The sequence below is a fragment of the Podarcis tiliguerta genome, assembly GCF_965153285.1.
Source record: "Podarcis tiliguerta genome assembly, chromosome: 1".
NCBI classification, from domain to species: Eukaryota; Metazoa; Chordata; class Lepidosauria; order Squamata; family Lacertidae; genus Podarcis; species Podarcis tiliguerta.
The window spans coordinates 112273434-112290605 of NC_139534.1; the positions used below are offsets into that span (position 1 = coordinate 112273434).

General features: G+C 42.7%; 1 protein-coding gene across 3 annotated transcripts in view; it reads right to left on the minus strand.

Annotated features, from left to right (window-relative positions):
• The window catches only part of TTC7B (tetratricopeptide repeat domain 7B), a 101464-nt gene that overhangs the window by 57845 nt on the left and 26447 nt on the right, over nucleotides 1-17172 (minus strand). For all 3 annotated transcript variants that reach the window (XM_083435102.1, XM_083435101.1, XM_083435100.1), the window contains exons 6-8: nucleotides 6860-6938; nucleotides 4141-4313; nucleotides 32-95 (exon numbers count right to left, since the gene is read on the minus strand). In XM_083435102.1, the coding sequence (XP_083291228.1) occupies nucleotides 32-95; nucleotides 4141-4313; nucleotides 6860-6938 (316 nt within the window). The remainder of the gene's footprint in view (nucleotides 1-31; nucleotides 96-4140; nucleotides 4314-6859; nucleotides 6939-17172) is intronic.

Here is a 17172-nt window from a genome sequence, read left to right on the forward strand (position 1 = left end):
GTTCCTTCATAAAGAAAAATAGCTCACTTACCATAGATTCACTAATCAGCAGCAGCAAGAGCGCTTCTTCAGTGTTCTCTTGAGGACAGAAAATGCTGTTAAAAATTGAGTATTCATTACCATAAAAATCAAGTTATTCGAGATTTATTTACATACAGTAATTAACTACTGTGTCACATTTTGTGCTATTAATGATTTACCGAAATATTGTTTATGAAAACCTATTTTGGGTCTCATATCATCAGCAAATCAAATAATGGAAATACAGCTATTTTTAAAAAATGTTTTGAAATTTAACAAAACTGCAGTAATTAGAATCAACAACTAACAGTTCAACCCAATTTGCTATTTTTGACAACTACAAATTGTCACATTGCATTTGTGCTCAAAGGCACCACCTTCATATTTCTGAATTTATAGCAATACACACTCAATAGCCGGCACTAAATTTTCTCTCTAGGCTTCTTAAATTTGGATCACAATACCTTGCATTTTTAGTTGCTCTCCAAACCCTTAATAGCATTAATTTGCTTAAACCACTTTTGCATTATTATATTCTTTCTTAGAAGATCTACGATGCCAATCATTCTTCTGCTTAATTGGGAATATGGAAGGTTGGCAGGAGCAAGGGGAATGCTCCTGAGATAGACAGATCCTTTGTAGAATGCCCACCAAAGAAACAATAAACTCAGATTAAATTACGTGATGTTTCTCCTCTGCCCCACACTATTGAGTTTTTAGAGGTACAAAGTCAATTCCTTTTATTTAGTGACTAAGTGATTTAGGGGAGGGTCCATAACTCAGTGCTTTGCATCGCTGGTCCTAAGCACTTGTCAGTCACTGGTATCTCCAGTTTAAAAAGATCAAGAAACAGGTGATGGGAAAGACCTCTGTCTGAGGACCACTATATTTCTGGTCCACATCAATTTTACATGTGTTTATTCCTGCCCATTCTACCTCATTTCTGCATTAATTTGAACATTAAAAAAAAATCTGTATGAAAATTGGTACTGAACTACAGTCATACCTTGGAAGTCTAATCGAATCTGTTCCGGAAGTCCATTCGACTTCCAAAATGTTCGAAAACCAAAGTGTGGCTTCTGATTGGCTGCATGAAGCGCCTGCAGCCAATCAGAAGCCACAGAAGTCCCATTGGACGTTAGGCTTCCAAAAACAGTTCGTAAACCAGAATAGTCGCTTCCAGATTTGCAGCATTCGGGAGCCAAAACATTCGAGAACTAAGCTGTTCGAAAACCAAGGTACGACTGTATGTATTTTTATCTTTATACATCTTTTAGCACAACATAATATTTATATATACATCTTATCTCAATGTGCACATTTCTAAACGTATTTTTTTTTATTTATAAAATATGTATAGACCACTATTTCATTAAAAATATCAAAGCGGTTTACAACAAAAAGACGCAAAACTATATTTTGAAAAGTTATAAGCAGACATCAATTGTATTCTTATTTGCTTGCATAGGCCTGGTAAAATAGAAGTTTTCAACAGGAGTTTAGAAGTTAAAACAGAAGGCGGCTGCTAAATCTCTATTAGCTGAGCATGCCGCAGTCCTGGGACGATGACACTAAAGGCTCCATTTCCTGGTATTATCAAGTGACCAATGACGCTGCTGCAGACGATTTATCCTAAAGTTCATAGCTTTTAACTCATTTTTGTATGGCTATGAAGTGATAACTGTATCACAAGATTTAGAGAAGTGCAAAATCAGAAAAGCAATTGTATCCCACCTGCGTATCAGTGCAGGAGGTGCAAACAATTCAAAGTGTTGCTGCTGACCTTTAAAGCCCTAAACGGCCTCAGCCCAGTATACCTGAAGGAGCGTCTCCACCCCTGTCGTTCAGCCCGGACACTGAGGTCCAGCGCCAAGGGCCTTCTGGCAGTTGCCTCGCTGCAAGGTTACAGGGAACCAGGCAGAGTGCCTTCTCGGTAGTGGCACCTGCCCTGTGGAATGCCTTCCCATCAGATGTCAAGGAAATAAACAACTATCTGACTTTTAGAAGACATCTGAAGGCAGCCCTGGTTAGGGAATTTTTTTTTAATTTTTGATGTTTTATCGTGTTTTTAATATTCTGTTGGGAGTCGCCCAGAGTGGCTGGGGAAACCCAGCCAGAAGGGTGGGATGATAATAATAATAATAATAATAATAATAATAATAATAATAATAATAATAATAATAATATCAATTCACTTGAAAGTGCAGCCCAAAATGGTTTTCTACCATTCCTACTTCTGCTCAAGATCCTGGATCTGCTCAAGACTACCTGCCAGTGTGGGCAGTATAAGGCTTCAATAAGGCTCCGGTGTAAGACCTACTTTCTGTACTTCTGTTCGTCTTGCTTTTTCCATCCTTCCCATAATATTAGCAAAGATCAAGGGATGCAGCTATTTAGGAATCCTCAGAGGTATTAAATATAGAAAACAAACTTCTTTATGTAATAAGGAAAGGAAGACCAGAAGAACATTTCTTCTTCTTCTGGGAATTTACTTTTGTTACGCCTTTAAGGAAATGCTTCACTAATATTCTACTCTATGCATAATTCAGTATATCAAAAAAGTCGGATAAAACAAATTTCACTCCACTTACCGGGTCCAAAGTGCCAAATGATAGCAAATGCAAGTGAGTGCATTTAAACATGCTTGGGGAAATCTTTCAGACCAAAGCTAAGGGAAATACTTAGAACCAATTTTCCCCTGCAAGTTTCTGCATTTGAAAATCTCTACCCAGCTCAAAACAACATAAATACAGGTCCAGTCTCTGTACTGTAAGAATCGTTTCTGGAATGGCTTTGCTAATTATTCCTGTGAAATATTTTAAAACACACATTTCAATGTTTTCATTATCGCTAATAAGAGACTGGAAGCATTGTCATTTTAATTGCTCTCCCGCTGTTCTGAAACAACGCCTAGAAAAATACAGCTACACATCGGCTTTTCTTTTCTTTTTTGAACTTGGACACCTTTTCATAAGCCCTGTGCGTGTTAACTCATGGGTAGGCAAACTAAGGCCTGGGGGCCGGATCTGGCCCAATCACCTTCTAAATCCGGCCCGCAGACAGTCCGGGAATCAGCATGTTTTTACATGAGTAGAATGTGTGCTTTTATTTAAAATGCATCTCTGGGTTATTTGTGGGGCATAGGAATTCATTCATTTCCCCTCCAAAAAAAATATAGTTCGGCCCCCCACAAGGTCTGAGGGACAGTGGACCGGCCCCCTGCTGAAAAAGTTTGCTGATCCCTGGTGTAATTCAATGCTGTGCTCTTCCAGTCGTTCCCTCTGCACAAGCCTTTCAGCCTGCCAGACAGAACAACCCCCCCCTTCCCGCTGTGTGTTGTTCTGGGGTTCTCCCAACCTACCAGAGCCAATCTGGGAGATGGGCGGGGGGGGGGGAGGAGAGATGGGACGGTCCCATTGCGCAATTGGAAGTCCTTGCACAAGGCTTCCTCTGATGGGGCTAGTTAGGTGAATCCCACCCTGGGAACTTAAATGCTTTATCATTTTAGAAAGCCTCCTACATGCTACTGGAGCAGGTCACAGCATATGAAAATCATCAACAACACTGCACTACAGCAATAACAATTAGAAATTTAAATATCGGATTGTTTCATTACTTCATGGAACAAAGGCTCACGGCAGGTAAAAATTCTGAAGCTCCAAAAATAGTTCTAAGGTAGGAAAAACTTCTGCATGATGTTCCAAAAAACGGTGGGACCTGCCAAGAAAACAATTCTGAAGATGTTCATGCTATTCTAACTCGACAAGCAGGTGACCGGGAGGCGGAGGAGATTCAAGCTACCACTTTTTGGCAATTTTAAAGAGAGAGAAAGAGCAGCCAAGACCATGACGCTGGCTGGAGGACTCCAACTTTTTAAGCTAATACACTGCAGCCCACTTAAAGCATCTCTCAACAAAACAGGCATAATATCCAAATAGCTTTAACACAATCCAGAAAGTATGGATTTTGTTCTCCACCGTTCTTTCACTCATATGAGCACTGGCATAGTTTAAGAGTTGCGTTCCTACATTTTATCAGCCCAATTTATATATCAGCAATACTGTTGCAATTCATAGTAACGGATTAAAAGATAATCATTATCATAAACCAAAAGCTTACTTTTCTCCAGAGTACACCCGTGGTCTTCTGCTAAGCGCATAACTCTTAGTATTTGCACCTTTCCATAGGGGATCATTCAGGGGCGACTCGTGAGGAGGGTCGTCCAGTGGATTCCAATAACTTTGTTCACACATGCCTCGTAGTAAGATTTCGGCTAGCTGCCTTGCTATTGTCTGTCAACAAGGAAAAGTAATTTCCCGGAAGTTAAGGGTGTACAAAAAAGGGTGTACAAAAAACAGACTGCAGCAGTAGGGACGTAAGTAAAACTGTGTAAAATTATGCTTACGAGCATGAAGCAAAACAGGCAATTGCAACACGCAACTTCGATACAACAACGGAATGTGCCATCAATATATTGCATTTTGCTCAACGTGTTCTATACTGTCTTACAATAGTACTCAAAGCAGTTAACGTAAGATGTCACTGTAATACATATTAGAATGAAACTGGCTAACAAAAACGAAGTTCCCAACAGAATCAACCGAGGTTTAAAAGAGCAGCTGATGAAAGGTAGCTCATTCTCTGAGTGTGGACCCTTACACAGCTAAGAGGTCACTCTACATGTAGGTAGAGATGGTGCCAGGTTTGAGGAAGCCCCCAGAGACCATGCATTCCATCCTCTGGCCCCTCCATCCTTTTCCCACCTTACCTTTTTAAACTTTCCCGCGTTTGAGTCAGTAGTGGTGGCCCAGAACATCTCCCTCTGTGCCTGGCTAGCTAGCTGGGTGAGCAAAGCTCGCAAGTGAAGCAAGGCTGATGGATGGCACATTGTGAAGCGCTGCGCTGACCAGATCCTCGAGGATCCATGCGCTTCCTAACTCCCACAAGGGGAGAGTGGCAGCAAGTTCAGCCAATGAGATGTCAGCTTTGGAGTTGTGGGGCTCCCGAGGCCATCTGAGTAGCAAGGGGGCAGGCCAAGCCTCCTCATCCCACCCACTTCCTGCTCTCATTTGCCTCACAAGGTGGAATCTCATTGGCTGAGCTCATACCTCTTCTGCCATGGGCTCATAAATTTTAAAAATCAAAATGGGAGATATCTAGCACCTCTGGGACATGTCTGGGGCTGTTCAGGAGCTCCTGGGGTGTGTGGGGCCCCAGAGTTGTGCCCAGAAGTCCATCCATAGTAGTCCCACTATCAACAGGCGTAGGACAACCTCAAGATTACAAGAAATACAAAAAAAACTCAAAAAAACTTAGCAGGAACACTCCCCTCCCGGCAAAATGCAGGCCACTGGGAATTCACAGAGGCTATGAATGGTTATGCTCCACTTCTAGTTTTGGAGGCAGTTGGCTGGATTCAGCTACCCTGTTCTGATAGTGGAAGCCACTGCAAGGACTTCCACTAGCACAACAGGGCTTTCTTCTTCCCCATCTCCCCCCAAATCCTCTTTGGAGGATCAAGAGATCCCCCAGAACAGCACACACAGAAGGAGGAGAGGGGAGATTGTTCCGTCAGGCAAGCAGAAAGGCTTGCACTGACGGAACGATCTCCGTAGTCAGGGGTTGGCAAACTAAGGTCCGTGGGCCAGATCTGGCCCAATTGCCCTCTGGATCTGGCCCACGAACGGTTCTGCAATCACTGCTTGGATCGGCGCGATCACCATTTCCCCCCTCTTTTGGGGGGGATCATTTTTTGCTGTTTTCTCCCCTCCCTCCCTGCAGCGGTGTCTCCTCCCTCCTCCCTACCTCTTCCTGGCTTCTCCCTGCCCTACAGAGGAAGGGGGCTGGGCTTGGATAGGAAGCCTCGCCATCCGCCCGCCGGCCTCTCCCCATGGCCGCACTGTGGGCTGGAGCTTGGCGCACCTGCTGGCCCTACACCTGGGAAAGCTGGCCCGAAAAGGAGAGGCGCCACCACCACCGCCAGCAGAGCGGCGGAGGAGGTAGGCCGGGGAGAGAGAGAAGCCCCCTCCACCTTGTGTGCGCTCCCGTGCGCGCAGTCCGGCCCCATCACTAGGTCTGGAGGACGGTGAACCAGCCCCCTCCCAAAAAAAGTTTGCTGACCCCTGTCCTTGGTGCTATGAAGAATTCCACCCAGAATGGGAATTGCGGGGGGGGGGGGGGGGAGAGTGTTACTGCATCCAGGTCCTGCTTGTGGACCACCCATAGACACCTGGTTGGCCAATGTAAGAACAGGATGCTGAACTACATGGGTCGTTGGCCTAACCTAGAAAGGTTTTTCATATGTTTTTATGTAACGTTCAACGCGCATGAAAGCGTGGCTGTTGGGAGGGCCCAGAAAGTCAGGGGGCGAGAGTGAAGGAATGGCGTGGCTAGAAACATGAACAGAAGCACTTCACACTGCATGGTTATTTAATATAACAAAATTTATGTACCGCCTGATTGTAAATGGAGCCTCTTAGCAGTTTATAAATGCAGTTCCCACTTGTCAAAATTGTAATAAATAGTAAATGCTGGTCAAGGTTCTTCTCTGAATTGTTAACTTTTATTATAAGCTTGCATAGGCATGCATGTTAACCACCAATTGTAACATAATAATATTTTTATCTGCTGGTTACAGCAAGGGTCATTGCACTGCAATGCATCAAATATTACTACAGTGCATTCTTATGAAATTCCCACTTTTCAGAAAAAGCCCCACTTTTCAATGTGTTCAATAGGGGCTTACTCCCAAGCAGGAATGTATAAAACTGCAGACTATAAAAATCACTAATTATCCATTTTTAACGATCTGTAGTGAACTGTAGTTATGAAAACTTACCATGCGTAAATTTTGTGTAGTTCTCGTTTCAACAGCTCGTAGGATCTCTCTAAATCTACCGACTCCTCTTGTCAAATTCCTGTATGTATACACAGAATTCCACAGAAATAGTATTTCTAGCTAATATGTTAACATTTAATACTTTATAAGGAAGCATCAGTCCCATCCCCCCCAATGCCTGCCCAGTTACTAAAGTTGATTTATCCGCTTTTGTAAAGATCAAGTCACTTTTTACTCTGGATCACAAAGCATACTATTCCCTCAAATCCAAAACGTAACATGTATGTTTCAGAGAAGGCAAGAAACACTAACACAAGAAAGGCCAAATGGTTTGCTGACATTTGAGCTTTCACAGCCTGCACCCCAGATATGCCCAGATTGCAATTAATTTGTCACTGCTTGTTATCTTGATGCTGTGGCAGCTATTCTTCTAGAATAATCCAGAATGTAAAACTGGGCTGAACAAAAATCCCTCCCATCCCTCAGAAATGTAGAGCAACCATAATGCTTAGATGGAAAAGTAAAGAACTGGATGGCATATCTTTAATATACACTTGTTCTGAAAACAACTTGACAACCAACTTTAATTTTCAACAGTACAGGGTTCACAGGAGAGGGAGCAAGTTGAGCAGAAGGGTACCACAAAATTTAATTCACTATTCTTTCTTAAAATGAGAATGAACCTCTCGTCATTTTTTCTCTCATAAAAAATGCATTCCCATTACTGCTAAATAAATGGAAATAAATGAGGGACAGAATGAGCGCAAGAAGTGCATGTCTCAGCCATATAAAAATAGCCTTTTCTCCAAGGTCAAATAAACCTGAGCAACAGTAACATGAAATTAAACAGCAGGATTGACAGCAGACTTGGACACTGGACTTTGAGGTAAAGCTGCAGTACACAACTTCAAGTTCAGCTTGTCAGAATGTGAAGACTTCTGCAGTGCTCCGAACGGTTCACCACAATCCATAAATGGAAGCTGTATATGACAGAATATCCTGTACCCACCCCTGCTAATTTACAAACTGTTTCCCCTTTCAAACAAAGCATTTCCCCCTTCTAACACACACAATCCCATATCAGTTTTAAAAAGGAAGTTTAGTTCCTCCTTTATTGCAATGAATCATCATCCTAAATATTATATATTCATTATTATGGGCTTCGTAGCAGACTCAACTCATCACCAGCACTAGAATCCAGAAGATGTCATCATATATCACCAAAATTATCCATGAAGTTCATATGGATGATTGTTCTATTCCTCTTTTATGCCCTCCTGCTAACTGATATCTACAATATTCCCAGATTAGGAAAATACTGATAGCTGCCTTTCCCTGATTATGGAAAGTTCTTAATACTTGCAAACATGTTCATATTCATTTACTTGGCAGTTCAACACTACTTTGTTCCATACAACTTGCTTCCAAATAAATGTGCATGGAATTGCAGCCTTCAATTAACCAATTATGCTCAGTATCCTTGCATGTGTACAGAGCGCAAAAACTGGCTCCATGTTTTTGTGGGTCTTGAGGACCACATCACCATTTGGCCCACCCAGAGTTAGAAACTGAGATGTGAAAGCTAGGAGCTAAATGGCACCTTAAACCTAGGGTATAGGTGCGACAACGGAATGTCTAGGCGTGCTTCTTTTACAACAAGAATACAAAGCTGAAAATGAATGAACTGCAGCTAAAATCTTGCGTTCATTTTTCGCATGGTCTGGTCCTCATCGGAAGACTGCAAAAAACAATGCCATGTTTCCCCTGCCTGCCCCACTAATACAGTGGTACCTCGGGTTAAGTACTTAATTCATTCCGGAGGTCCGTCCTTAACCTGAAACTGTTCTTAACCTGAAGCACCACTTTAGCTAATGGGGCCTCCTGCTGCTGCCGCGCTGCCGGAGCATGATTTCTGTTCTCATCCTGAAGCAAAGTTCTTAACCCAAGGTACTATTTCTGGGTTAGCAGTGTCTGTAACCTGAAGCGTCTGTAACCTGAAGCGTATGTAACCCGAGGTACCACTGTATTCTTAATAGGGTCTCTTCTCCAGGAGAAAAAGAAAATGCTATTGACACAAATAGAAGATCTGAGAGAAAAAATTGTACTTCCTGGAGTTATCAAGAAACAAACTAATTATGCAAATTCCCTATGCTAATTCTAATGTTTGTGCAAAACATGAAAATTCAGACACTCTCGCATTATAAAGATGGCTATCTTGATTACGCAAACCAGGCAGATATCAAAATGGTGCAGTTTCGTAATTCAGGGGAGGAAATGCAGACTTTTGCATCAGTTAATGGTCCAGCACACCGACTCCATTTGGCTGAGACAATTACACTCCAGCATAATAAATACTGATTTACATTGTGCCAGGGCACCTGTGACCCAGGCAGTGCACTGATGCAAGATTAAAATGCATCACAAGTTAGTTAATCAGCACTTTTGCCAGGATAAAAACAATAATTTTGCAGTGCAGTGCACTTTGGCGTGGCGTCAGGGCTTACGATATTTTCTTCTGCAGTGTCTCTGAATTGCTTCATTAAACTTCCTAGTGCAGAGTAGCATAATATCTGCAGATCATCAGACCAAAATACTTCTACACTTAACAAAAGAAATAAAGCAGTGAAATTAACCTGCTAAGCATCTTCTCACCTACACTGTCTCTTGCTGTCTGTTCTAACTTCCTGTCTGAGCTTTTGGGCACTGTTTATGGAAAGGGAACAGAAAACCAAGGGGTTCAACCGAAAACCGAAGCAGAAGTACGGAGATAGTAGTCGCCAAATCCAGTTTTACAAAACATTAGTCATTTCAGCCCAGGCAATAGCTAAACTAGCAGTGTATGAGCAATATGGAAAATTCAAAACTGCCATCTAAACAAAAGTGGTCTCTAATGTAAGCTGTCCCCTATTCTGAAGGTTAGTTTCTTATCTTAGGTCCCAACTAATAATAATAATAGATGGCTCTGTGTGTGTGTGTGTGTGCCCGCGCACGCGCGCAATAGTTGCAAAATACGGGCTTATATATCTTCTTGAATGTTAAACAAAATAAAAAATAAAAAGCACCCAAACCAAAAGTGCAGCTTCTAGTTTCCCACTGTTCTTATAAAGGATCGATCCTAGCTCAGTAGCAGAGCTGCGCATGTCTCAGATTCAATCCCAGGTATCTCCAGGTAAAAAGGATAACGTATTAGGTAGGTGAGCCATGACGCTAAGGGGCTGGTCAAAGGCAGCTTTCTATGTTCCTAATGGCTTGCACAAAATCTTTCTTATTTCAACTGGGACTCCCTACACGATCCATGCAAACACATATTGTTGTTGCTGGAATAGATCCTTGGATGAAGGGCGGTATACTCATCATCATCATCATCATCATCGCTGGTTCCAATATTACCTCAGTGAGATGGGACTCAATATCACCTTCCTCTGCTACTCTGCTACGTCACAGGTTCCTGGTCATGTGGAAGGTATAGCTTCTTTCAAAACCATAACTGCAGTGGAGGAGCAACATTGGCAAAGACCTGGGGTTTCTGATATTGCCAGAGTGGTACGGGAAGGAGACACCTTGTAGAGCCAGTGTGGTGTAGTGGTTAAGAGCAGCAGTCTCGTAATCCGGGGAACCGGGTTCGTGTCCCCGCTCCTCCACATGCAGCTGCTGGGTGACCTTGGGCTAGTCACACTTCTCTGAAGTCTCTCAGCCCCACTCACCTCACAGAGTGTTTGTTGTGGGGGAGGAAGGGAAAGGAGATTGTTAGCCGCTTTGAGACTCCTTAAAGGGAGTGAAAGGTGGGATATCAAATCCAAACTCTTCTTCTTCTACTATCCATGCTGCTGAGATAAAAGGCCCTACTTGGAAAGGGGCGCCATGGTAGCAACTCTGCAGCTGCTTCTACCCTGACAACGAACAACTCCTGGCCACTCTCTCCCAAGCTGCTTTGGGATTAGACGGAGGGTTATATGCCAGTTTGGGGCGCATCTAGGCTCCATATCACTATGGGAGCATAGAGGGAACAAAAGGGTTTTTAGTGATGAAGAACTAATGCAACTACTTTACTATGTAAGATGTACTATCAATTTTTGAAAAGGTTTAAATATGAATCAGCATGCCACAAAAGGGATTGTTCTGTGAGAGTACTTTATTCAAATGGACAGCCATAGTGGCTATTGAAATAGAGCTTATTGTTAAAAAATAATAATTCTGAAAACTAGTATACAGGAACAAACATTCTCTAATTTAGAAGGGACTTCTGGAATCAAACATTTGGCTTCAGGACATCAATGTACTCTAAACTGCATCTCTATCCTGCGCTATCATCCCACACAGCCGGTATTTTTAGATATTTTGGATTTGAGGATTTTAGGAAGAGTAGACTTCATTTTAAACGTACCCTGGCAACGGAAATGGAGGGGAGCTATAATTGTATTCTAAAGAGTCACATCACACTGCCCTGGTTCACCTGTCACATTAAACCACTGTTCGAAACAATGTTTTAATGTGAATAAGAAATATGCACTCTGCTCAAAGGTTCCTGTGACACTCGTTCCCGATTCCTGTTGCTGCCATGCCATGAGTGAAGCAAGCCAGAGTCTGCTTTGTTGTGCTGTCCAAACCTAGGTTCACAATTTGTTTCTCCTAAACAACACACAAGCAGTTAGCAAAGAACAAACCTGGTTGCGACTCTTGTTTATTTGGGAAAACAAACCACAAGCCCGTTTGGATGGCATGACATGCCAGTACAGTGGTACCTCAGGTTAAGTACTTAATTCGTTCTGGAGGTCCGTACTTAACCTGAAATTGTTCTTAACCTGAAGCACCACTTTAGCTAATGGGGGCCTCCTGCTGCCACCGCGCCACCAGAGCACAATTTCTGTTCTCATACTGAAGCAAAGTTCTTAACCTGAATCACTATTCCTGGGTTAGGAGAGTCTGTAACCTGAAGCGTATGTAACCCGAGGTACCCCTGTATCTGGCTTGCTTCATTTGTAGCAAAGCAGGAACAGCAGAATAAGGGAGGAACACCATGGGAACTTTTGAGTAGTTTGCACCAGCGCATTGTTCATTCAAATTAAAACATAGGCTGTTTTAAACCATGGTTTAACATGGGCTGCCGTCGCATGGTTCTTCTCGTGATAATACAATTTCTGTTCCTTACACAAAGCTTGCAAAAAGCACAGTCACAAATGTAACTACTGTAACAACTGGGACAAAGGTCATTTTAAGAGGTTTTTAGTACAGGAATTTTCAGGAAATCTGGTTCACCAGATAAACTCCCTGCTAATAGATTTTCCATTTAAAAGGAAGCTGTGAATCAGTTTGCATGTTTTCATGCTCACTTACTGCCAGGCTCCACAACTTCTAATGAAAAGTGGCCCACTCTGCTTACGTAGGACCCTAGAAACAAGAATGCGAAAGTGGGAGTTTAAACTTTAAAGAAAGGATTTATAACCCCATGAGTTTAGAAGTTCAGAAATGCCTTCAAGGTTACCATCTATACAAATGTACATCCTTCGCGATGAAGCAAAATTCAATATTGCACAGGGCTTCCTCTAAAGGGACCTATTAGCTGAATCCCACCCAAAGCCATCTAACAGTTTCACAAATATACAAATATGCTGCTTTTATTTTCAAAATCACCAAAGGGTCCGAATATGCTCACCTTCTTAGCACAACAAGCTCCTCAACAAGGTGAGTGTCTATACTTTCTCCTGTATATGAAGAGCCTCCACCCTCTCATGAGCTTGGACCTGGTGAGGCAGGCAGAGATCACCAGGACGTCATTCTGACTCTGAACGAACACCCAGGACGTCCAAAGCTCTGCTCTGAGCCTCCACTATTCCTCCAGGCTTGGAATCAGGAGCAGGCCAGGGGATTATCCCTGCCTCCAAAGCAGGGAAAGGGATCGTGACAACCAACGACAATCTAAATCTGGGGAAGTCCTGACCAGAGGGCATTTTTATACACCATTGAGATGGACTTGTAATCTGCCAATGGCTCAGTGGACACTGGAAAAGGAGCAGCTGTTCTTCGCAGCTAAATTGGGTGAATCTGGATATGCAGCACAGCATTATGTGGACTGCTCATGAGCAGTCTCTGTCTTTTTGTTTTAAAAGGAAAGAAAAGGGGGATGAAAAAGTCACAGTGCAACGCATACAGCATGCAAGGAATTATGGATTCCTGCAACATGCCTCTAATCCAGGAGGCTCCTTGACCTGAGAAAGTAGCAACTGATCAACCTCTGTGCTGGACTGATATGGCAAAAAGTAGTATACAGTGGTATCTTGGGTTGCAGGCGCTTCAGGTTACAGACTCCGCTAACCCAGAAATAGTACTTCGGGTTAAGAATTTTGCTTCAGGATGAGAACAGAAATTGTGTTCCGGTGGCGCGGCGGCAGCGGGAGGCCCCATTAGCTAAAGTGGTGCTTCAGGTTAAGAACAGTTTCAGGTTAAGAACAGACCTCTGGAACAAATTAAGTTCTTAACCCGAGGTACCACTGTACTCAGCAAAACATTACAGTGCGTGTTTGTGTTGGGTGCAGTGGTGGAACCTAAACCTTAGATTTGGTCAACGACTTCATTTTAAAGAACAACCAGCACCTGCTTGTCCAGATGTCTGATTGTTCCACATACTTCACCTCACATAAAGATATCTACAAATGCTTCCCCGTTTTTCCATCCTACAAACTTCCTGAAAATTGTCTACAGTCACGTATACAAAAGGAACTGGCGTAGCAGAGTAATTCTCCCCTTGGATTGGACATTTAACCTTGAAACTCATTAGTCCAGTTTGCCAATTCTGCCCTCGATTGGGTGAAACGCCCTTTCCATCCAGTCAATGGAAACATGCATTTGCCATCCATTTTACGTGTTTTTGTTTTAAAGAGAGGGAAATCGTGTGAACTAGCTAGATCTCCTCTTGAAAGGAAAACAAACTGTTGCGTTTCCTTTCTAGGGCTGGTTTAGGATTTCTCAGCAATGGGGGCACATAACTGACAGAGAAGGGGCAGGGAACCTTCTTTTTCAGCCAAGGGCCACGTTTCCTTGTGAGCAACCTTCGGGGGTGGGTACACGTTTCAGCAGTGCGCAAGACCACAGGTAAAAATGGGCAGAGTATGGATGCCACTGTTCCCCTTCTAGAGCAGGCTACAGTCGAGACTCACAAAAGTCCGAGCTTTCTACACATAAACCATTTCTCCATCCTCCACCAGGCAAGCAAGAGGCATTATTCAAGGACACATTCAATCCCGTTAAAAGCAGTGTCTCCTTTTCCACCTTTCAAATGCCTGTAAACTCTTTCTCTCTTCATAAATTTACCCTTGTCTAAAATAGTTTAATTCTACAGCCTAGCCCTATGCACCAACCACATTGTCTCATATCACAGAGATTGAGTTCCTTGAGAAGTAATTTTGTCCCCCCAGAATCACTTAAGCCTAAGTGCTTTTGGAGAGCCTCTTTGAAAAGTAGGGTGATGGCAGCTCTGATGCCTTTGTAAGCTAAAGTGAGACCCTGAGAAGACTTCGGCACCTCAGACAAAGCAGTGCCTTTCAAACTTGGAAGCTTCTAAGTTGGAAAAGCAGCAGCAATGGCACACAGGGGAGATGCAAGTAGGCAATCAGAGCAATGGGCTGAGAGCCACTTCAAACCTTAATCTGTATTAATTACAGAAGAGTCAGAAAGCTTTCACCAAAATTGCAAAGATTTACTACCTTGCCATTTACAAACAAACAAACAAAAAAACAACCAGCCTGCAACCTCTTATTGGCAGCTGATTAGCTGGAAAAAGGAAACAAGATTGCTCTATGTAGTACTGTCGTGGACTTGCCACTCTATTACAGGCTATATGGTGGGGCATTAACATTTAAATTAAAAATACTTAAACTGGTGTTTAGGGCATTTTACAAACTTCAATAAAAATATATAAGCACTCAAAATGCAATTCCAATGAAAACCACAGTGAATACAGAACAGAGAAAAGTGAGTGTAGGAAGAAATGGTGTGCTGAACTGGAATTAACCAGTTCCCACTAGGAAAACAGAAGTGCCTTCGGACATTTTTCAAAAGGTTAGAATGAAGGAGCAAGTTCAAAAGGGCCAAGACAGGTCTGGTACAGGGTCCATGCCATCTGCAGCTCTAATAGCTTGCAAACTGGGAACCAGCCATAGTGCACTTGCTCCTTTTCCTTTCCTCCTCCCTTCTCTAGAGTAATATCCTCCCTCCCTCTCTGGCATTAAACATTGCTTCACATGGCTCAGTTCATGCTTAGCCAAACCATGGCTTAACATGGACATGTAAGTGTGTGGGTTCCTGAAGAAGTGATAGTGATTGCTACACTCATCCCCTGGTGCTGGTGCTGATGTACTGCCAGGGGCTAAGCCAAGGTTTCATTAGCAGGCCATCCAAACCGAGCTCATGGTTTGAGTCCTCCTGGCAACCATGGCTGTCACATGCAAACCAGGTCACTGCATGTGTACCAACATAAATTCTGGTTAACGCAAACCAGGATTCCCCATAAATCATGGACTGAAACAAGTTCAAAATAAGTTTGCAAACCATGGTTCTAAAGGATCACAGTTTGAGATAACCATAATTTTCAACAGTAAAATGGCAGGGAATGTTGGGAAACAAAGAGAGAGACAGATGTCACTCGTGATGATAGAAGTGCAAATCACCCTGTGAAATCTTTAGAGGGAGGAACAGCAATCTGTTCACCATGTAACTAGAGCTATAGTCTACCATCTACCCTTACTGTAGGAGCTGCCACATAGCTAGCAGTCTCAAGACGAAGGCTACTGGTTTGCAACCATTCTACTTGAAATAAAACAGAAGATCTTGCTTTTTAAATAACACCATTGCTATTGCTTAAAGCATATCTTGTTTCTTCACAACCTTTAGAGAGAACCCCAAATTAAGTCCATAGTGTCAGCCAATAAAAGACTTTTGCAATCCTACTGACCCTGCACAACAGCAATTTAACAAACTTGCAGGTTCAAACTATTAGCCACACAAAAATGTGGAAGTCATTCAAACACTGAGCATAAACTTGGTTTTAAAAGTTAGAAATTAATGAAAGGCAATTCTGTTGTTGTTCACTCGACTTTATAGCACAAATGTTTCATTCTGCATTTAAAAAATACAGTGTGGAATTTCATTGTGAAACGTCTAGGCATTATGGTACAGAAATTTCTCATTGGTATTCCATTCCAAAATCAGCTTCAGACAACACTGAGAATGCATGACATGGTACAAGCAGCTTTAGGAGATGCAAAACAATATCCCTAACAGGTTATCTTCCCTGAATGTCTAAGGAGATGTTCTATTCCCTTTGATCCAGACGTATTTTTCTGTTCACTGCAGTTCTAATGAAAGCGTTATCCATAAAGGCAAGGGAAAACAACTGATTTACTACCCCTGTTAATAAACCAGCCTAAAAGTTGCAGGGAGTCAGTCCAGGTATATAAAGTCATACCCAAGGATATAAAGCAAAGGGTGATGCGATCAGAGCAATGAGAAAGAATGATGATCATCATTGCAGAAAGAGATTCCAAGTTAATTAAAAGAGAAAGGCAAGGAAGGGGGTAAACACCAGTGAAGAGTAGTTTGCAAAAGATAAAACAATATGGCTCTCATTCTCCCCTTGAGCCAATTAATACAAGCTGGGCTATGCCTGAATGCTGAAGTTGTTGATAAATTGTCACTCATGTGAATGTGACTGCAAAGAGTAGATTTGCACACTTGGTTATCAGCATGGTGATAAATGAGTCTGAATTCAGTATAGAGAGATAGACATGATATTCTTCTGGCCTCACGTACATTACCTCTACATGGAAGGATCCCTGTAGGGCTCAACAGAGCTCCCATTTCCTCTCTCACCGGTAAATGAACAAGAAGCAAACTAGGAAATGGAAGGTTGTGGGTGACTCTCATTTGCCCAATCCAGGCTTCCCTTTCTAGGGGGTGGATATTATGATGAGCAGAGTTGCAAGGCGCATATAGATTTCTCATTTTCTGGATTGGTGCATTACTCCCATGTGTATCCGGCAGGAAGGAGACAAACAGGGTTCTACTGAGTCCCGCGGAAATCCAGAACTATGACATCCCTTCTTTTAAACTGTAAAACAGACCTAGCTCTGACTTGGTGCCAGGCACTGGGTCTTCAGATGACTAACTAGATATTCCATTTGAGGAGCAGGTGGGGTATTCAAGAACCAGTGCTGAGGATCACCTTGATAGGTCTTCTTCTGGAAGACCAGCTGAAGACCCCTTGGAACTGTCAGAGGGAGACGTTGGGCCACCCAGTTGTCCTCAAGAATGCCGAAAGG